This window comes from Enoplosus armatus, chromosome 3 (assembly GCF_043641665.1).
Source record: "Enoplosus armatus isolate fEnoArm2 chromosome 3, fEnoArm2.hap1, whole genome shotgun sequence".
NCBI classification, from domain to species: Eukaryota; Metazoa; Chordata; class Actinopteri; order Centrarchiformes; family Enoplosidae; genus Enoplosus; species Enoplosus armatus.
In genome coordinates this window covers 20,209,093-20,231,595 of record NC_092182.1, presented here as the reverse complement: position 1 = coordinate 20,231,595, position 22,503 = coordinate 20,209,093, and the positions used below count along the sequence as shown (strand labels likewise).

General features: G+C 40.0%; 1 protein-coding gene across 1 annotated transcript; it reads right to left on the bottom strand.

Moving 5' to 3' along the window:
• Positions 1-677: 677 nt before the first annotated feature.
• On the bottom strand, positions 678-21,934 carry LOC139282874 (vesicle-associated membrane protein-associated protein B/C-like). The gene is made up of 6 exons (XM_070902778.1): positions 21,707-21,934; positions 15,087-15,239; positions 8,907-9,010; positions 6,168-6,248; positions 4,843-5,022; positions 678-3,385 (listed from the first exon to the last, which is right to left on the bottom strand). Exons 1-6 carry the CDS (start codon positions 21,762-21,764, stop codon positions 3,230-3,232), a joined length of 732 nt encoding a protein of 243 aa, XP_070758879.1. The 5' UTR covers positions 21,765-21,934; the 3' UTR covers positions 678-3,229.
• Between the last annotated feature and the right edge of the window lie 569 nt (positions 21,935-22,503).

The following is a 22,503-nucleotide window of genomic DNA, read 5'->3' as shown; positions in this document are numbered from 1 at the left end:
AACACTGAGATCATTAGTTAGTGATGGTGTTGTTACATGTGTGTAAACAGGAGGGACAAAACTATGACCTCAATAATAAACAGATAATTTAATGTTCCCCCTTCTGACAATGTCTACAAAGAATGAACATTATAAACTTTGAAAGGGTTGATTTCATGGCAGAGCTTTTGTATTCAATTGCAGCTGATGAGCAAAAGCAATTGGGAAGCCAAGAGCATCGCTGAATGTAGCCCCAGTTTGCACCTCTCATGTGTTAGCATTAGCAGAACACACATTTTAAAATTAGACCATCTCTAGTTTTCTCTCTCTTTAACAGTTCTGTTCTGTATTTCTTATTCATAATAGTTTGTTCATTCTTGGACTAAATGAGCTAAACCTCCGTTGTAATATTTGGTTGAAGTGAGCTTCAGAAAAGGGAGAAAAACACATCACCAGACCACACAGATCATAGCTTTAACTACACGTACATCACACCTTTCAAAGCATAAATCGACCTGAACTATAAGTAGAGCAGCACGATTGTGATCAAAATGAGAATCACAATCAATCAAAATTTTTTCCGCTCAGAATTGAGATGTCACTTTTCTCCAACAATTTTTAGAGACATCTTTCTTTTATTGAAAACATGTTCTGTGATATATATATATATGTAGATAACAGGAAATGACTTCACACGGTTCAGTAGGGGCTTTATTCATTCAATTTATTAAGATGCTACATAGTCCAACCAGGTTGGGTTGTTTTTATACACCAGAGAGACTACTTGACTAGGAATATTAATCTTCTTCTCAGATAGACTTATTTATTTATTTATATACATACAAAACAGTTTGCCGACTGCTTACATTGATCACGGTGATGGTCAGAGACTCCAGAACAGGTCAGTGTAGTGTGTTTTGCAACCGGGCCTGGATCAGTTAGTATTTACATGTAATTATTTTTGTTTTGTTTAATCCTACTTGGAGTACCACATTGGTGGGGTTCACTGCATCAGAGCAGGGCAGTGGTAAATTCTTAATCACATCAACAGTATATCCTGGTACTTTGGAATAGTTTCATTAAGTAAAATGCTCTAATACTCCAACCAGGATTCACTGAACAAGAAGAATTTTCTGCAAGTACTATGTGACCCAGGTCTGATGACCCAAGGTGGGATTGCCCTCCCTCTAAGCAGCAAGTCATCCTCAACCCAACAGCTTTATAGAGATACAGTAGAAACACAAGCTCATGTTAATTTTAATCTCTTCCCCACCAGTCAGATCCATTGTCTTCCATTCCACTAAAGGAGAAAAGATGGTGGCATTTTGTCATTTTTATCTTTCAGATTAACAAAGGGGAATAGACTCCTGTGTACTTGTCTTACAGAGGGATAAAAATATGACCAACTGCTCTTTTTCCGTCAAATATTGCAAAGCAGAATGACGCTCTTTTTTTCCTCATGCAAATTTGGAGATGAAACAATTTGAGAGTATTTTTTTTTGTTTATTTATTTCTGACAAAAAATAACCATCAGCTCTGGAACAGTACAATGTCATCATGTGGTCCCCTAAAGGCTATAAGCTTTCCCCCCTCTCGCTTGAGAAAAAACAAAAAAAGAAGGACGATCAAAGGAGAGACACTCGTAATCTTTGTGCATTTAAAAAATGAACACGACTTCAAATGCAGTGAGGATACAACATTAATAAGCAACGGATAAATGCTGAACAAACACCAAAAACTGAACACAGGCCTGCAGTGGAGTGAAAAGAAGAAGGAAAAAAGAAAACAGCAAACTCACCAGCAGTGGAGAGCTGGAGCAGGCAGCTTAAAACACTCAGTTGATCTCTCACATACATTTGCCCCAAACAAAACAGAGTGTCAACAAATGTATGGCTCAGTAGGAAAATATGAGAAAACAAAAAGGAGCTGGAAAAGACCATGTTCCCTTTGTTAGGACACTGTAACAGGACCTTGGAGTTGTTGATGCTGTCAAGGAAACACAAAACCATTCGCCTCTACATGCACCTTCTGTCCATTTGTGTTTTCTCACTATATGTATGCTTTCTGTGTGTGTATGTGTGTATATATATATATATATATATATATATATATATGTTAATGTACTGTATATGTACCTCCATCTTGGCCTGAGAATAACTTGCCCAAACAGGTCACAAGGCAAGGCTTTCATCTGGAGAACATTTACAGAAATGATCTAATCCTACAAATCTGGAGCTCATTTCTGGTAGCTGCAATATTCTTAAATGCTTCAACCCTTAAAACGAAAAAAAAATTACTTAAAATCATAAAAATGCAACAAAACACAAAAAGAGAGAAAGAAAAACAAATCAGAAAATGCAGTTGTGCAAACCTACAGCCAAATGACATATTATTATCACCATTATAAAAGCAATTAAATTAGATTCAAAAGTCCAGATGCAACATTCGGTGTGAACGCATGCAGTCAAACATCCCCCTCTGACAACTGGGGATGTGGTGAGCACTGAGTGACCGGTGACGGGAGTAAGGTAAGAGTGAAAATAAAAAGGACACGAGGAAAGAAAACACCTATGGTATAGTGTTTCATACACTGATCAAGATTCCTCAACAATCAAAGACAAGCCGATTTGACAAAGCCTCTGATTGGAGGAGTTAGTTTGATAGCCCTGTGTGTAACCCCGACTGTGTGGATCGTCTCTCTGGTTAATCCCTTCCTTAAAGGGGATTTAGCTGGAAGGAACACCTGGATATACTGTACAGTGTGGGGGGATTACGTATACACATACATAGGCTCTGGCCTCCGTCATTTAGAAAAAGAAACAACAATACACTAAAATGACATTCACACAAGTGCAAACTGACTCAATCGCACCAACACTACCTCGCCGGTGTTAGAAAATCCATTGGTCTGAATCACTAGCATTAAATCACGTTTCTGTTACCCCCCACCCACAGAAGCAGTCATCTGTATACATGAAACTTTGGGAAGAGGGCCAGAATGATTATGTGATGATTACGTAGAGGCAAGACCTGTAACAGTAGGTTTGTTCATAAGATGATGAATCATTTTTTCTGCTTTTTTTTTTTCCTCATACATTACTTTTGAAATTTTTTACATAAATAAGACTGAATCAAAACTAGTACCACCCCCCACCCAGCGGATATGGCATTTCTGATCCAAAATCCCAGATCCCGTGTTTGTTTTCATCCCCCGAAAGCATGCTGCGGGCCGACCGAACTGCGCTGCCATCTACAAGACCAACTTGCCCACGATGACGCCCACCACAAAGAAGAGCACGATGAGGGCCATGGTGCGGGCGCTCAACCCCTCCTCTTTCTTCATGCCAACTGAAGAGTGCTGAGATGACATCATGTTACTCTTCCTCATCCGCAGACCGTCGTCCTCCTGAAACGGGGAGGAGGGGAGGGAAAAAAATGAGTGTGTAAAAGGTGTAAGGAGGGTAAAAGTAATAATTGAGAAATCGGTGGTGGTGGTGGTGGGAGAGTGAAACAAATCAAGTGGAAAAGAGACGGTCAGTTGGTCAATCAGTCAATAAGATAAGACAGTATTTATTTACTAGCTCAAAGAAATAGGATCTGCTTAAATCTTCATCTGACCCAATCCCCTGAGGACTGCAGAAGGCGCCAGGCTTTAACACACTTCATTTCCCAGCAGCGGGTGGGGGGGCGCTCTGTTAGTTTAATCTCAGCCGCAGGAGCAGCCAACAGTCGTTCTGCCTCTGGCAAGAACTTAAAGGGGAGGAGGTGGTGGTGGTTCTCTTAGCTGTCTGTGGTATGTGTGTGTGTGACTCATTTCCAACCAAACCTTAACAAAATCCAATTTAAACCTTGCTTCACTGATGGTTGTGATTGATGGCATACTCATTGATTTGCAAAATTGCCTTTACGGGCTTCGGACCCTGAGGTCTGCCGCTGATTATGGATGTGAGCAGTTCCTCTTAACGCAAAACCTCAACCTTGAGTTACGGTCTCTGTTCAAATACAGCAAAGGGTGGAGGACACCGCAACGTCATCTGTGTGAATCAAATTTCCACTTAATTTGCTTATCTTGATTGTGAACATCAATCAGTGCAAATAAAATAATCAAGAAACTCAAATGTGAGTCTGTGAGTTCAGTGATGTCATCTGATCATTTTGATGATTGAGATGAAGAGGGGGGCTTTCTTTGCTCATTTCTCTCTGTCTTTGATTTAAGCCTGAAGTTAGATTGGTTGTTTGAACTATACCATGTGTTGCGAGATTCAACGTACAGAATGTATCAGAGGTGAAACGATTAGTCGATTAACCAGCAACAATTTTGATAATCGAGTAAAACAGAAATGCCAAAAATTCACTTTTTAACATCTAAAGTGTGAATATTTGGTGATTTTCTTGGACTTCTGTGGGTTTTGGACTGTTGGTCGAAGAAAACACATTTCAATATGTTAAACTGGGCTATGGGGAATTTCTTACATTTTAAGATCATCAATCAGCAGACTGATTGATAATGAAGATAATTGTTCCTGTACTGAATGACCATTTGATGTGATGATTCACACAGTAACTTATATGCAGTAACTTTCACGGTATGCAAATATGTCCAAGCAACTTATTCAATTGAGGAAAAATTTAGTTTGATTATCACCAGTTCACCACGACATGTTTTACTCAACAGAATCTACATTCATTTGAAGTTAGTTTAAAGTTTGCATTAATCAGCTGGACTTGTGCCATCAATAGTTAACCACCTCCGCAAACAGAACGGGTGTATTTGTGAGACTGAGGCTACAGTGATACCTGTATCTTTACTATGAAATGAAAACTAAAATGAACTGACTGTGGTCCTCATGTCATCTCACTCACCCTGATCTGTTTGTTTTCTTCCCGTAGCCTCTGAGCCTCCATCTGCAGCCTCTTACACTCCTCCATGATCTTCTTTACCTCCCCATCATCAAGGGTGGAGCTCATTGACTTCAGAGGCAGTGCAGAGGACTCTGACTTCAGCAAGCTGGACGACATCATCTTGTTGGACTCCATGTCGTGCTATAAGTGGGTTACAGGGCGACAAGTTATAATGCAATAAGTTGTCTGTTACTGCTACAAAGTTTCCATGGCAATTCTGACCAATGACTTGGCTGGCGCAATTTTATGTTTATATTTCAAGACTTGCAGGCTTTCATATACTGTATGTATGCACACACACACACACACACACACACACACACACACACACACACACACACACACACACACACACACACACACACACACACACACACACACACACAGGCGTGCAGGAACACAGAGCCTATCTCTATGTTTGTGGGAGAGTTCACCCACGGGTGCCTTTCATAAGTGGATCAAGCTGCTTTCTATCAACATTATCGCCGTCTATCGGACTCTGTGGTGCACAGTGCTGACTGGGAGCCAGCCGTGTGTATGTATCGCACAGCTCATAATGAATTGAAAACAACTACCACGGGTCCTTTTCCCTCCTTGTGTTCATGAAGCCGGTAGACTCGGCTCATATCATGACCAGATAATGTCTCTACAGCTGTGTGGGGTCTGAGAGGACTCACAACAATAATAAACTGCATGTGAGAATGAACAAAGTGGCCCTCTGAAGGGCTGCTGATGCATGAGAGTGGTTGAAGCAGAGAGAGAGAGAGAGAGAGAGAGAGAGGTGGAGGAAAGTGGGACAAGATGGAGAAAGAGGGAAATTAATGCTTACAATTTAGAAACAGCATAGACAAGATAGAAAGAGAGAAGGAGAGAGAAATGGGACAGGTGAAAAAAGAGACAGACAGGGCAGAGACGGAGAAAGAGAAGGCAGATACAGCTGAGCAGTAAAGAGGTGAAGCTCTGGAAAGCAACAATAAATGTCATCTCTCCATATATAATTCAGCCCGTCCTTATATATTAACAAGCAAACAAATGTTGTACTGTACAGAAAGAAGCAATAAAAGGCATCATTCTGTTATGTTTGGTGAAAACCAGCAGCATGATCCAAACCAACAATTAAAAATACATTGTGGCGCCCTGCTGAGGCCAATTAGTGTGATTTTGAAAATAATGTCAAGAGGAAATGAACTACATTGCCTGTAGTTTCTTTGATATCCAATCTGTAGTGACAACAAAAACTGACTGACTGAGGCGAGGGGAGAAGTCGAGCAATATCGTCTGCTTACCGTTTTTTCGTTCTCCGCTGGCATCTCAAAAACACACCTCAGCTTGGAGTCCATCAGCTCTTCTGGCTTAGCCTCCTTCCACTGGAGAGACAGAGAACCAAAAACGAAGAAAACAAGTAACAACACATTATTACTGTATTATCTAAATCAAGGCAAAAGGGACCATTGCAACAGCCTGTGAAAAAAAGCCAAAACAACATCAACATTTGTCTGCGTAACATGTTTACAGCATGTCAGATTGATGGGCTTCTAAGCAGTTTTCTGTAAACAATTTTAAATAAGCATGTTAAGATTAAAGACAAAGGGAAGGATGGTTTGAAGTACATTAGAGGAACAGCAACAAAGGGAGTGTAAGGAGGTGGCGGGCTGCTGATAATGGCTCCTCAAAGCAGATAACCCTTCTGCTGTCTGAGGGTCTGAGGAGCAGAAACACCGATGCACACAGATGAGGGATTACAACTTGTCCATGTTTTGTGCTTTACTCTTAATTAGTGAGATTAGGGTGTCTTTCTTGTTGTCTCTTTTACTCATTTTTGTCGTCTGTGTAAAGTCCTTTGAGTCTTGGTCATGATATGATTTAGAAATGTATAAGTATTTGCATCTATCCTTTGAATAAATGTCTTGATTTAGGAGTCAGCATTGATAGAGGATTGATTTAGCACCATATAGCTCCAATAAATACGATACTGCATTTTATCATTTAATGACCAACATGTATTCCTAACTGGACTCTTCATTTTTATGTACTCTACAAGCACCTCAACAGTTTAAGAAACCCATTCATTTAGATTCTGGACTCAAGAATATTGTAAGTTTAGTTTGACAAACACCTTAGATATGAATAGATGTGATTTTAGATCACCCATGTCTTATTTTTTATGTTTTATAATATTTGTTTTTGTATTTGACATCATCAGAAGTGGGATTTAGCATTTAGCATTTACAGTACATAGTTTGAATCTTTCAGGAAGTGTCCGTGCCTATGAGATTGTCCAAGTGGTCAAAGTCAAATTTACCTCCAGTGTTTCCAATTGGGTGTCAGCAACCCGATGTTTAGGGAAAAGAAAATACACAGGCTTGCATTCACATGGTTGGCAATCATGAAAATATAATATTTGGTACAGTTGATGAATTTTGAAGCTGCCAGGTACAACAATATATCTGAGAGTACCATTCTTCCTTTGTAAATACTCATTCAGGCAATGGTTTGGATTGTCAGCTACCTGACTGGCAGACCACAGTATGTGTGCTTACAACACTGTGTGTCAGACAGAGTGGTCAGCAACATCGGGGCCCTGCAGGGGACTGTCCTCTCTCCCTTCCTCTTCACCATCTACACCACGGACTTCAGCTACTGCACAGAGACCTGCCATCTTCAGAAGTTTTCTGATGACTCAGCAATAGTTGGATGTATCAGTAAGGGTGATGAGGAGGAGTACAGGGCTGCTGTGGACAACTTTGCCACATGGTGCGAGCTAAACCACCTGCAGCTCAACGTGACAAAGACAAAGGAGCTGACTGTGGATCTGAGGAGGACCAAGGTGCCGATGACCCCTCTTTTCATCCAGGGGGTCAGTGTGGACATTGTAGAGGATTACAAGTACCTGGGAGTTCACATTGACAATAAACTGGACTGGGTAAAGAATACTAATGCCCTCTACAAGAAGGGCCAGAGCCGTCTCTATTTTCTGAGGCGGCTGAGGTCTTCAACATCTGCCGGACTATGCTGAGGATGTTCTATGAGTCTGTGGTGGCCAGTGCTATCCTCTATGCTGCTGCATGCTGGGGCAGCAGGCTGAGGGTGGCGGACTCCAACAGACTCAATAAACTGATCCTCAAGGCCAGTGACGTTGTGGGGGTGGAGGTGGACTCTCTGACGGTGATGTCAGAGAGGAGGATGCTGTCCAAGCTGCGGGTCATCTTGGACAATGCCTCACATCCTCTCCATGACATACTGGTCAGGCAAAAGAGTATATTATGTATATTTTGTACATACTTTTATTTCTAAATTTATACTGCTTTCTAATCTTGAATGGGAGCACCGGTACTGTACAATTTCCACCCGGGGATCAATAAAGTATTTCTGATTCTGGTTGTGTTCTTAGTCAACATGCATTTTTAACATTTTCATCAACAGCTGGACTGTTGTCAAGGAGATCTGCTCTGTCCATTGTTACCTGACTCCACATTTGTGGTGTGAAACAACAATGGACAGAAATTTAGCACCAGGAGGACTGCAGTCTATCTCTGTTGTGCTCTTCCTACAACCCCTCCTCAAAAAATCTGCCTCAGTGTCTCTTTTGTAACCGTCGTTCAGGATGATTATGTGTGTCTGCATGTATTTTTATATGAGCCAAATTCTCAAAACACTTGTTGGCATGTTAATGATTTACTGTACATATGTTGACCGCAGTGATCGCAAAGACGACTTTGAGACCACACACACTGTTACGACTAAACTGTGCTCATTGTGTTTTTTTATTACTGTGTGTCAGCACTGCGACACAGCCTCTCATCCAGGCTGGGAGTTTGCCGACCGACTGCCTCTTTCCTTACAGTTAAATTCAGTGGATGTATTTCCTGTCCTATTAAGGGCAGAGTTGATCACAGTGACTGCTGTATGAATGATGGTGTTAAATCTGTGTGCAAAGCATTTTTGTTTTAAAGCATTTGCAAACACTGGTGCAGCTAAACACATACTGCTGGTGAAAGCTGATTTTAAGAAGGAGACACACTCACCACTCCCTCCATGTCAGTCATGTCAGGAGGTGCTAGCAGGGACTGCACCATGAACTTGTGTTTGCTCTTCTCATTGGGGTCATAGTCAAAAGGCTGCAGCATAACTGAAATACAAAATGACAGTCAGTGTTAGCATAGGAAGGAAAATATCAGGTAAAGATTTCAGATGTTTTCTCTCACCCTCTATGACAAGAAATGTTAAAACAATTCTGTAAAATCATAGCAAAACTGTAAGCTCTGTAGGACTGTTAAAACAAATTAGGATGGTAGTTATGGGGTTGGGAACACTCCAAGAACTCACAAGATAACTGCAGAGTCAAGAGATAATTAACGGGACTGGAAAGAAGAAAAATATTGTTCTGCTACATGAATTTGTGTTAATTTTCTTCTGGTTTTTCTCTTATCTTTACTCTTTTGTGAACATTTTTGAGGAGAAAATCCCTCTTTGGTTGCACAGTTCACAGATAAAGGTATGGACGCATAGAAAGACTGTAATAATGTGAATCTTGTAAGAAACTATATACTTAATTGTGAAATTCAACCTCTACTAAAAATCAAATTTCTTTTGAACCGGAGAGAAATGGGGCTGATAAGTGACAAAGATTGCACCCCAGTGCCCACCGTGTGAACAGGAAGTCCCCACGTGATTGTTAAAGCCACTTTGGTTTGTTAGGACTCTCAGTTTTATTATTTTACCTCATCCTCACTTCCCATTGTCAGGAGACTCAGGAAATATATATAAATATCAGACAAAGTGTCTCGTTGGAATCCTTCAAACTGCTGCAGACAGACAGGAACACAATATGATCTGTGGGTAAAAATCAGCCATCCGAAATACGAAGCAAACTCTTTTGGAACTCCAGCGATTTAGCCTCTTTTCATCAACTTTCCGTCTCTCTCCCTTCCTCTGTGTTCGCTCCTCGGATTAAAGAGGAATTAGTGAGTATCAAATACTCATGTATTTGTCAAACAGTAAACTAAGGCCTCCACGTCTTCAAGGCTCTGGGCTTGTCCCTGCTGCTTGGAAAAAGTGGTGGAGACGATTTATTTCTAAATTCATGTTACCATGACGGCGAAACACTGACGGATCTACAAATACCCCGGGGGGTAATCTTTCTAACAGCTTCCAACCCGGTCTTTTTCTTTCTTAACATTACATATCGCTTTAACAAAAAGCAGGTGTGGGGTTGGAATACTACTTTAACCCATCGCCACAGTCAGTGGTGTGTTATTTGATGTCATTCCAATGACGGAGACGGTATTTTAAAGCTGTAACGATGATTTACAATGATCACTTTCTTATGTGCAGAGGGGATGAAAATGGCTATTGATTGGTGATCTTTTTCTCCTTTGACTTCAGTTTTTAAATCAGGGTGTAATTGAAAGGCATATTTTGACATCAGTACCAACTATGTCTACAATGCCTGTGTGATTCGTTGGCTTTCATTAGAAACAAATGACCTCCTAATTTCAAAGCCGGTGTAGCTAACAGGATGGTTTTCATATATGGCACATGCCAATTCTCCCCAGAGTGGAAAACCTCAGAGATGTAGTGCACCATTACAGCAATCAGGGCAGTTCAATATCGCAAACCAGAAACAGACGGCATGAACAGATTGAGAACGTCCTGTTTGAGTCAGACCCAATTTGCACGGCCATCTACCTTATGTCCAAGGGGACAATACTAGAGAATGGAGGCAGGAAAGCATGCAAGTTCTTTGAGCAACAGTGAATAACATAAAAAAGGTCCTGAGCAAAAGCCTGAGAGACAAAAACACAGCCACAGCAAGGGAAAAAGTGATTTAAACCATTTTTGATCTACAGCCTTTGAACACACATTGACAAAAAAAACTACTTCTGCATGGCATCATTTAGTATTCCTACTTCACACTGGGCGATCATTTATAAAACTCACAGAGGCTAATTGTAGTCAACACGGTCAAGCAGGATGGTAATCGCCTGCCTGCTTGTTGATGATGAATGGAACCATTAGAGGGGTGAGGGAGGGAGGCAAGAAAACTTTCCTTTCCTGCCACTAATTAATTATGTCCCGTGAGACAAGATGCTCACAACAGATTTCCACTAACTATTTACCTTGAAGTGTTTACAGAGGTTCACCCATGGTTCCTGTTCCTTCATAATGACCACACATACGGAATATAATTATTACATGGTCTGCATAAGATTCTCTATAGTAGGGCTGCAACTACAGATCATTTTCATTTTCAACTAATTAAAACAAAATCTGCTGTTTTATCGGTTAAACAATTGGTTGGTTGCTTGGTCTATGAAATGTAGTAAAATAGTAAAAAATGCTATAAATGTCTTGTTTTGCCCGACCAACAGTATAAAACCTGAAGATATTCCATTTGCAATGATATAAAAACAAAGAAAAACAGCAAAACACCTCATTCAATAAGCTAGAAGCACAGAAGGTTTTGGCATTTTTTGCTTGAAAAATGACTTGATTAAACTATAATCAAAATAGTTGCAGGTTATTTCTCTCTCAATCGACTAACTGATTAATTAAGTAATTGTTGTAATTAATTGTTTCAGCAGCTAACCCTTTTCTATAGTTTTAGGTGTAATGATTGACAAAATTCATGACTTAGGCCTAATTCCATACAAAACAGTGGTGTCGCAATTCCCAATACAGGAAAAATAACCAGAGCCTGAGATGTGCCTTTCAAAGTGTTATGTCACTTAGTTTCAATAAAAGTATAAAACTTAAGAATTCAGCATTTCCCTGACCCATTTAATGTAGATTCTCAGCAGCATAGCAGAAAACAAAATATGTGTTTGACAATACAACAAAAACAAAGAAACAAGTATTGTAAACAAAAGATAATGCACTGATCAACAAATTCAGAACAAGATACGAGGTGCATTCACTTTGAACGTTACGACACGATGCGAGATGTGATGTGACACATGATACCATAGGGCTCATTGTTACACCCCTATCTATAACAGTAACCTTTTCACACCAATTCAGAGATGCCTCACATGTAAAAGGGTGCTCCCAGTCTACTTTGTTCAGTATTACTCAACACAAAAACCTGGTCAAAGATCAGCAAACCTGCCGAGACAATATAGCGTGGGAGTGAGGAAGAGAGGGAAGTCAACCAGAGTTGTCGAGATAGAAGCCTGGAGGGAAAACTCACCAGATGTAAGAGCTAACTCTCACAAAACTTATTCATATTCAGGCTTCCCAGGGTAGCAGGATCTCACACTTCTGATTGTGCTCTCCTGGGTCCATCTAATTCAATATAATTCAAAAGGAAAAAAGTACTGACTATACATCAGCAAACCTAATTCAGGGTGGGAAATAACCCACGGGTCAACAGCATTCAATCCACCTCACTTTTGCAGGAATCAGCTACCACCCATTTCACACAAGCAGTCTATCAAGCGCGTAAAGGTTTACGTCCGTCTGACGAGAGACGATTTCATGTGGAGCATGTGAACCAATCACAAGACTCCGCTGATGACGTATTTGAATCCGCGACTTGTTTATGGTTGCCTTGCCAATGCCTGATTTATTGAATATTAAATACATCTACCGGACAAAAACAGCTCCTCGCCAGCCATGTTCCGTAAAATAATAAGAGACATCTTCTTCTTCTGTTGAGTTTTATGGCGGTTGGCATCCATAAGTGTTGCATTACCGCCATCTGCTGAACTGACCCTTGCCCCATCTATTCCAGCATTACCATGGCATGTGTGAAAATGTGTAATAGTGAAAGTCACTAGAGGTACCTGAAAGGTTATCCCAGTAATTTACCAGGAACTATGAATGAAAGAGGTTTTAGAGGTCAAGTTCTGCTTTAGAAATCTAGTTGTTGTGTAAAAAAGCAAACATTGCTTTTAAACATTGGAACAGACCGCTTGTGTAGCATATTAGCAGAAAGGTTTTATGAATAATGACGTCAATGAAGACAAAGGCAAACTAGAAATGAGTGAAAGGGCAAGCTAATGAAACTGCAATAAAATAATTGTTATTTTTTATTGTGGTGTGTTATTTTGCTTTCTGCCTCCCTTGAAATGATAACATGTGCCGAGAATATGTCAGAAGCTCGTCTGACATATTCCCAGGAGAAGCTCAATATTTGTGGACACATTTTTGAAACACTCTCGCTACATATTTTTCCACTGGATGCTGCTACATAACACCAATCAAGCTCAGCAACATTCCTGTGGTCACGGCTACATCGAACATATACAGTTACAGCTGGGTTGAGCTTCAAAAGCGCTGTGTGAATCCTCAGCTAAGCCAGCAAATGACACATCTCGGGTTTGTAGGTATCCTGTGGCAGACTGCTCCCTTTTGCCCCGATGCAAGTGAATGTCGATGTAGCTTTTGTGCTGCTTTGTTAACAATCACAGGCCAGTAATATGAGACAAACTGGACTGCAGCAAGTTACAGATCCTATGCACTCAATACTTTTGCCTTTAAAGGCATTTTGAAACCTGCATTGTCCATGTTTATGACGTCACCCATGTGCATCAAATTAGTGGCCAGAAACTCCACAGGGTACCTTTGAGCTATATTGTAATATTACCATAACAAAAGTCAGCAGATATTTATTCCTACATCAGATTATTTATTCAGTACAGCGACCAGTTCTTATGCAAGTCACATGTTATGATTTGAAGGCTCTGCATGCCCTCACAGGTGTTTTCAGTTATTTTGGCTGATCAGACCTCTGCTCAGATTGAAGGTGGTCAAACAAACATGGCTTTGCTCCACTATTTATGTAGCAGCAAGATCGAGGAAACCCAGTTAAACGGACTGCAGGGGGAAGGTGTGGCATCGAATCTGTATCATCATCAACGGCAACGTGTTGTAGAGATACTGTAGTAAACTTTAATTTCATCTTTTGACAGTAAAGACAGTACACTATCATTATCATTTGGATTCAGCTATAACAAGCCATGTGAAATATGTGTTTATAAGCCTATATTGTTTATGATGCTGTTGGTAAACGTGGTATTTTGTTAATGTGCCACAGAGAGCCCGTGATTCTAGATGGCATAAGCAGCATGTGCCGAATTGTAATGGAGTGGAAACCACACCCAACCGGCACAGGGTTCGGAGCACACCCACTGATAAAGGTGTATTTTGTATCGCCCTATTAGGTGCAACAAAGCAGTACTGTACACACCCGCACACTCCTGAGAAGAGTGGTGAAATCATCATTACCATGGGTGTGCAGGGCCTTTAATAAACCTGTAATAAACACCTTAATGTGTGTTGAATTTAAAAGCACACAATGCATGCACAATAAGAACCCACAATCCCTCAGTATCCTGTTAAGTACACTGCTTTCTGAGACAGATTGGACAGAAAGAGCTTACAGACCATGCCTAGTTTGCCTATAGTGACTATAACCAGTCTCCTTTTGGGACTCAAACCTGTGACCTTTCTCAGCCTAATAAAGATGAAAAATGATGGCAACTGACAGAGAGGACTGCTCTGATTTTTCACCCACTGCTGACTGCGGGACCCAGTGACACAGTTTGCAGTTGTTGACACCAGATAGCGGAGGTTGTAAAATTAGTCTGTGGCTGTAAATGGCAGAGGTGGCACAGTGTGGAAACACTAGCCTGTACCTGTCTCCCTCAAAGTGCAAGACTGGGAATGAGGCCTACCAGGAGGGACTGGAGCGAGAGGACGGAGGGAATACTGGGTAACGGGAGAGGAGTAGCGTGTGTTCATGTAAAAAGAGCAAACCCATTTAGGATACTAGAGAGATAATATTTTTTCCTTCCTTACATTGAGTCATTCTCACAGATGCTTAGTAAATCAAGATACAAGGGAAAGATATTTAGATAGTCTAAGAAGTCACTGTTGTAGTGACTGGGGCTACAACTAATTATAATTTTCAATATCAATCAAGTCTATACAAAATCAGATCTCATTTTACCAGAAATGATACCTTCAAGTTGCTCACTTTGTCTGCCAACAGTAAAAAAAATCAAGCAGTAACCAGCAAATGTTACTTGATACTTGATACTACAACTTGATACTTGATTGATGAACAGTCAAATTAATTTTCTGGTGATCAACAAATTTTAGTCGCGGTAGCAGCTGCATGTTAGTAGCCTATAAGTAAATAAGTGAGTGAATAAAGTTAACTTGCAGGCAACTTTACTCAGTCCCACCTCCTCGATCATTACCTGAGACATTGATTGAGGTGCCTGCATCGATGATTCCACTGTTTGGCCGCACACAGTACCGGCGCGGTGCCGTCGTCTTCACCTTGAAACACACATTCCTGTCTGTAGGGTTGGAGAGCTTGAGATTTGTGGTGACCACGTCTGAGAATGGACCTGTGAAGAGGGAAAATAAGATGGACACTTAAAACCTCTGTTTATGACAAGACTGTCTTTGGGTACTTCAGGAAAACATCTTTTAGTTCTCTTTGACAAAATGCAATCTTAACTTCAACAGAAGAATCAATTAAAACTGGACGGAGATCCAATTTAATTTTGATGTTGGCCAAAGACTGTAGGAGTTATGATCTCACTCACCACAAATTCATTTTGAAATACTATTTGTCAGTTAGTTTGTTTGAATGTTTGCCAAATGGATGGGGAAAATGACACATGTACACCAACTGATGGAGAATAAAACTGCCACTGGCATACAAAGTCAAAGAAGCTTGTAATGTGTGTGAGCTGAGCCGTTAGAAAGTGACTTAATCAATGCAAAATGATCAAAATAAATCAAAATGCAAAATCCATCATCTGCTGCTGCAGAAAAAGCACCAGTTTGAATACAAACAGAAAAATAAACAACCAAGCTCGGGCAGACACAGCTCTTTATATAAAATATTTTAAACATTACGTCTTAGAAAGTAGAGTGGGAGCTGCATTTATTTCAGTTGATGTGTGGAAAATTGTAATTATTATTATGTATATAATGGTGCCATTAATATTCAAACGCTTTGTTACAACAGAGAACCACATTTCAGGAAATTCTGCCAAATATAACACTGATTTTATATTATTAATGTTATGTGTATACACAGCATAAACAGGCTAATGTGAGCTTCTTCAAACCATGGGAATGTTTAAGTAAATGAGATGACTGAAATACCAGTGGGTAAAGCCTATTAAAAATATGTGACATGTATGGTAACACAACTAAATGTGGTCTCTCACAGCTTAACTGGATGTGACTGTAATTACAAAAAAAAACAATATACTGCCCACAATTTGGACCTTCTGCTGCACATTTTCTTTATTTGACCTGACATTTAGATAAACAGAGTTTTACTGCCAATTCAACTAATGCAGGTTTTTAACACGTTTGACTGGAAATTGTCCTCAAGATAAATTATTCCAGTCTGTTTCTCACATAAGTAACACATCCTGGTGAGAACTGGATTGTAAATAAGTCAGGATGCAAACTAAGCCATCTGTTTTTTCTTTTTCTTTTAACATTACTTTCCAGACTCATGTTGACTACTGATGTCTAGTCAGTCCTCTTGATTAAGAAAAACAATACTAGTATCACTTTACTGAAGCCTCCAAGGAGTACACTGTATGTACAAATCAATAAATCACAGGCTTCTACTACTGCACTACCATGATCAGAGTAGCTGATGCAGTTTGGCTTCACCTAATTACAGCTATCATTGTGGATGCAGACCACATCTCTCTTAGGCTCGCACAAGACCAGATGCATTAAGCTGCACAGATTTGTCAATGAAGCAAAAAACCCTTACAACAAAAGCCACAGTAAAATAACACTGTGCCAGATCTAAAAGGTGAGTGAAGGTTAAGTGAGTTTTCCACCCAGACTGCGTCACTAGATTATCATTGTATTTTTATAGGGCAAGTCACTAACTTTTTAAGTTCATTTTAAAAAGGTGATTTGTTCCTGTTCTTTCTTGCACATATATCAACTACTTGTATTCTAACTGTCAAGTATAGTGGCTAATTTTATTTTGTTTAATTCTTTCCCAAACCTGCAAATGTCTATGTTTTGACACATTTTCCTCTCTGGTCTTAACCTCTTTAAAAAGCCTCAGTGGACAGCAGCTACGTCCTGTTAGTGTCTAATCATTTCTATTGGTTATCAAATGGTGATATACGGTCAAGCATTACCTTGACCTTCAATAATGTCTGATGTTGAGGGAGTAAAGAGGAATGACAACATGAAGGAGGCTAAAGCTAGGAGAGCCTTCGGAATAACACAAAAGCTGTGTGAAATCACGCCGTTTAGACAATACAAGACAAATATATTTATATTTGTTGGTAATGTACTGTATAGGGCCCAGTTTTGATGATGTCTATAATTTGATATTTGTAAAAGTTAAACCAGAAATGGTCGTTTACTACAAAAAACGAGAGGAGATATCAGCCAATGACTTCTGGTGGGTTTGTGAACACAACTCTGAAAACCCCTGAATCCTTTAGCCTCAGCTATACTTTTTAATTAGGCAACTGTACATTATCATCACATGACGATTCATTTGATAAATGCATGTTCAGGAATCATGAGAAAATAATGAGACTCTGGGTGGGAACAGGACTAATGGTAGCTAATGTGTTAGCTAGCTTGCAAAGCAGCTCAATCTTCAGTAAATATTCTTGATTGGCTAAATTATTTGTCACGAGTTAATAATAACCTCCCCTTTATACATTTTAGTGTCCATATTGTTACAGTGATCATGTGAGGTATCTTGATACAGGGAAGAAACTGACCCAGTGGAGGGAACTCTTATTTTGCATTGTGGAAATCTTATATCTTAGATAATACGGAAGGCACCTCTGTTATTTTTCTATATCAGATTGCTTTGCAACAACATATTCTTGATATCAACAGCAAACATGCGTTAACTTCTGTTACCTGTAAACATCAAATGAGAAGGTAATATTGAAGGTGAGAAGGTAAAATAGAAGGTAATATATTGGTAACATTGAATGAACCAGTCCCATAATGTTTGTGATTAGTGGCAATTTTTAAGAAAGGTGGATTCAGATTAGCCTAATAATCAGAATGAAATGCCATTTCTTTTCACTTCATTATCCAGTCTGATTATTGAGTTAATGTTAGCCGTTTTCTGTTTGGTAGGAAGTGTTATTTTGCTCTAACTAATCAGCAATAACTGATGTCTCTATTTTGGGGCATATTTTTCTGTTTTTCCTTTTCTGGCTCTGGCACAGAAAGATGACGTCCCCATTCTTAATCTGATTGGCTCGTTGTTTTTTTCCAACCTGGCAATGAGTCAATGGGCACAACACCAGATCTATTTGAATTGTTGAAAAAAAATATATAGGATGTGGGCAGCGATTCAGAGGTCCAGAGGTACCAGACAGATTCCTAAGTATAGTTATTGCACTCGCATTCAATACCCGCCACAAGAGCAAGCAGCGCGTAACACTTTGATTCATCTTAAAATGACGAATGAAGTGATTGAATTTCCACTTTGGTGTAAGGTTTTCTTTTAACTTTAGTGGTAATGACATTAACAGAAAAGTAAAATCTGTTGGATATGAGAGCTCTTGCATGAGTACAGTAAGTACCAAAACGTGAAAACCTAATCTGGCTAATGCACTGACCCTGGAAGAAGCTCAGCGTCTAATGAGTCTTCTTTGATATTATCGGCCCATTACACATATTGTTGGGGGTGCACGCTCACTGGTATCCCCAGTTTAATTCCTACAAATCTCATTCTATGTATTACTTTACTCCTCCCACACAAAACCACAGTGTTTCAACATTAATTTATTCCTGTTATTTCTGGCAACAGTTTCTTCATTGACAGGACACTCCAGAAACTGCACAGCGAAATGCATCCAGATAGCTAACTGGCAACCGTTAGTCACTCCTGTGTTTTTCCAGTACCTCTAGTGAGAGCAGAGCTAATTCATAGTCAAGTGAGGAGCAATGACGAATGAATGTATGACTTCCCAAACTTAGACGGATACAGTGCCAATACCACACACTTTACAGCAGTCAGACTTACGGAAACTAAGTTTCATTTTGGAGCTTTACAGTATCGTTAAAAAACCATATTAAACAAATATTATTAATAAATGTTTCTATGTCCATGAAAGAAATTTATTTTCAGCCAATGTCACTTTGCTGCTGCATATTAAGATCTGTTCATATCACACACATCACAGTTAGTGACCTGCCAATATATCAGTAGACATCTATATTGGTTGATTTTGGTTTTGGGACATTGATGGTCTGGTGATGTTTTTCAAGCTGCTGGTGAAAATGTTCCTAGAAAAATCACAACTCATGAAAAGTTTTCTTAAATGTGTTAGTAGTAAACCCAGCGTTTGTTGAAAAACTTCTTATCCAAATAACATTTTAACTTGTGATTTTATGGCACTAAAATTACAAACCCCAAAATTCAGCTTGGCCAAGTTTTCTAATCAGGTATAGCCTTCAAAACAAAAAAACAAATTAGGCCACTACAGTAGCTATTATGGTGAGAAAAACCAGTTGAGAGAGACACTCACTGTGCGTGAAAACAGCTATTTCAGAATTAGCACATACACCAGATTCAAGATAAAGTTTCAGCTCTGCAAACATCCAGGGCAACTGACACTTCCCTTCCCCTTTGAGCAAAGACAGAGAGGAAATTCAGACCCTCACAGGCTTGGCTTGACTTCTAAAGGCTTTTAATGAAAGGGACTCACGCCACCGACTACTGTACACCTGATCTACTACTTCCTGAAAGTTTCTCGGGATAGCATCCAACTCACGAAAACCACAAATGGCAGTTAAAAACTATTATGAAGAGCTGATATTTGAGGCTGTCATCTTTCAAGGTTAGGTTTTCTAAGTAGCAGATAAAAAGTGAGGAGCAGGGAGTTTTTTTATAAAGATTTTTTAACCCTGATGAAGATTCAAATTAATAAAAATGAAAATGTCCCGTCCCTAACCATTAACACCATTTGGCCCACTGTTGGTGTGAGCCCAGAGCTAACAAGTAGCTACTTAGAGACCTCCTCTCTACTTCCTGAAGTTTCACACTGCGTGCCTTCATATTACTTGGGGCCTGAGCATTAGCATGTGATTTGAGGTATTGTCTAGTACACTGAGAAAGCACATAGTTCTGTCCGTCTGGTTAACACTCATGCATCTACACATCTGATTAGGCACTTGATATACATCTGTGTAACATACTTCTTTCTGATAAAATTAAAGGATAAAGCTGGCGATATTCTTTTTTTTCTTACTGTTAACAAATCCCATGAAAAGACCAAAATGAAAAGACCAGAACGAATTTATACTATCAATAAGTATGTATAGCCAATGCCTGATGTATCTTATCCCCTCAAAAACAATTTCAAATCTACACATGAGCCACAAGTTCCTTTATTAGGATGAACATAATTTTGAGTCAATTCCACATCGTCCTTATTCTTACATGCTCACTGATTAAACAGACCTATAGTCAGGTTAAACTGACGACAAACAAACTTGACAAACAAACTGATAACGCTTTGAATACAGAGGCATCTGACATTGTGAACCTGATACAACTCAGACACTTCACTACTATCTGCAACACACAGGAGGCTCAAGCAACAACACTATAACTTGTTGATGTATAATGCGCCATTACATTGCAATTGTAGTAAATAACACAAGTTAGTAAGGAAATACCTTAGCTGCACATTTGAGCACTAGATGCTCAGCAATATGTTACTTTAAACTGACAGCTCACATAAAAACACAGCATAACCAACTTGTCATCTTATCCATAGTGTGATCTACCTAATACATTTTGGTGTGAATTGCCAAAGCTCATCCCACTGCAATGAAACTCTGTGTCTTTTAAGGTAAACAGTGGTATATATTTTCTGGTGCTGCTGGTTCTTTTAAGTGTAATTTTTGGGGTGCTTTGAGCAACATAAACCAAACACCACTGGCCACATTGCATTTGGTAGACCTACAGCTGTTATATCTCCAAACCTCACAAATGATTAGAGTAAAAGTGTGACTGTATATTGAGGCTAACTGTCACTTGAACAATTAAAAAAATGTATAAAACTATTTAGCATCTTACTCCAGAGTACATGGTGCACTATTTAAAACTGTGGCACGATCTCAGTAATCTGTTGCAGAACGAATACAATAGTACCATATGTGTTTATGTAACATTATTTGGGCCTAAAGCAACGTGACATGTTGCGGCCAAATGCCGAGCTTCACTAAAATGTCCATTAGCGATTGCAAAGCTCAAACAATAAGGATAGTGGGCATGTTGATGACCCGCAGCTACAACATATCAAGTAGCAGAGGTTGCCCAGTTATTTCGCCCTGTGAGCTGTCAAGTTATTAAATGACAGCTGGCTGGCCAACAGAGCGAGACAGCCAATCAGAGAGCGAGCTAATGTTAGCTAGCTAGACCTGCTAAGGATGTTGCAGCTTATGTGCAATGAAAGGTTATACATTAAGAAGGCAATATTATGTTGTCACGTATTTATTATGATTGCCGTTTCCCAGTGGACATACATTTCGTGTCTTGAACGTGTAAACCGCTTTAGAGGCAGTTGCTGCAGCAGAAATGTGTGACAGGGCCTGGCTAGCTTAGCCGTCGGAAGCTAATCCAACTAGCTGACCTGCTAGCTAGCTGCCGAGCTGTCAGTTGACCTGCCGTCCTTTTAGAGCGTTCTTATTCTTTTCATACGAGGGCAATATTGTCAAAATGTGTAGTGTAGCTTCTCCCCGGTTTGGTTACCGTAACACTGGCCAGCCCCCCCTCTTAAGCCTGCTGGCAGAGGCAGCTCCCCCCTCCCGTCCAAGCCGGGCCCTCCCCTCTTACCTCGGAATTTCAGTTCGTGCTGAGGCTCCAAGAGCAGAACCTGTTCCGGCCTGGCCATATCCCAACAGCTGGAGCGGGGTTATCGCACTGCAACCAGTTCCTGTCGGTTACCCCCGTGTTAGGATGTTGTTGAGTGTTGCAACGACAATAGAGTTATTTTATCAATGAATTAGCTGTGGATATCCTGGTCTCCCCGGTCACTAGTGCTACTCGAGCTACTAACGGCTGTTGTGATGCAGCAGGAAGGGACTGAGAGACAGCCCGGTGACGTCACTGCCTCTGCATAGCCAGCCAGCGGGGAGGGTGACAGGGTGATGATGGGTGATGGCAGGGTGCACCCAGGGATGGTGGGGCCACCACCTCAGCTTTTAGGGAAACCGAAACCAAGTGAAAGGACACAGCTAAGAAACATGCAGGTTTTCATTTCAGCCCACAAAGTTCAACATACAAGTTTACCAGTAACCACCCTTCTGTTGAATGGATGGGTGCAAACTTGCATACTCTTGACTTGATCTCCAAAGTAATATTATTCTGGTGGATCACTTTGTTTAATCGGGATTGCACTTTCTTTACTTGTGAGTTTATATTTAAGCAAAACAACTAAGTACTATTTAAGTCTTGTTGTTGCAGTTATTACCCGCTCGTATTTCCAGTGCACACTTTTGTTTTTCTTCTCATCCCCACAGTAACAATAAATCCATAAGAACTCTTTAAAAGAATGTTATTACAATACATCACATAATCTCAAACTGAAATCGCTTTGTGGATAACTTGGTAAAGGGCTTGGCTCATACCTA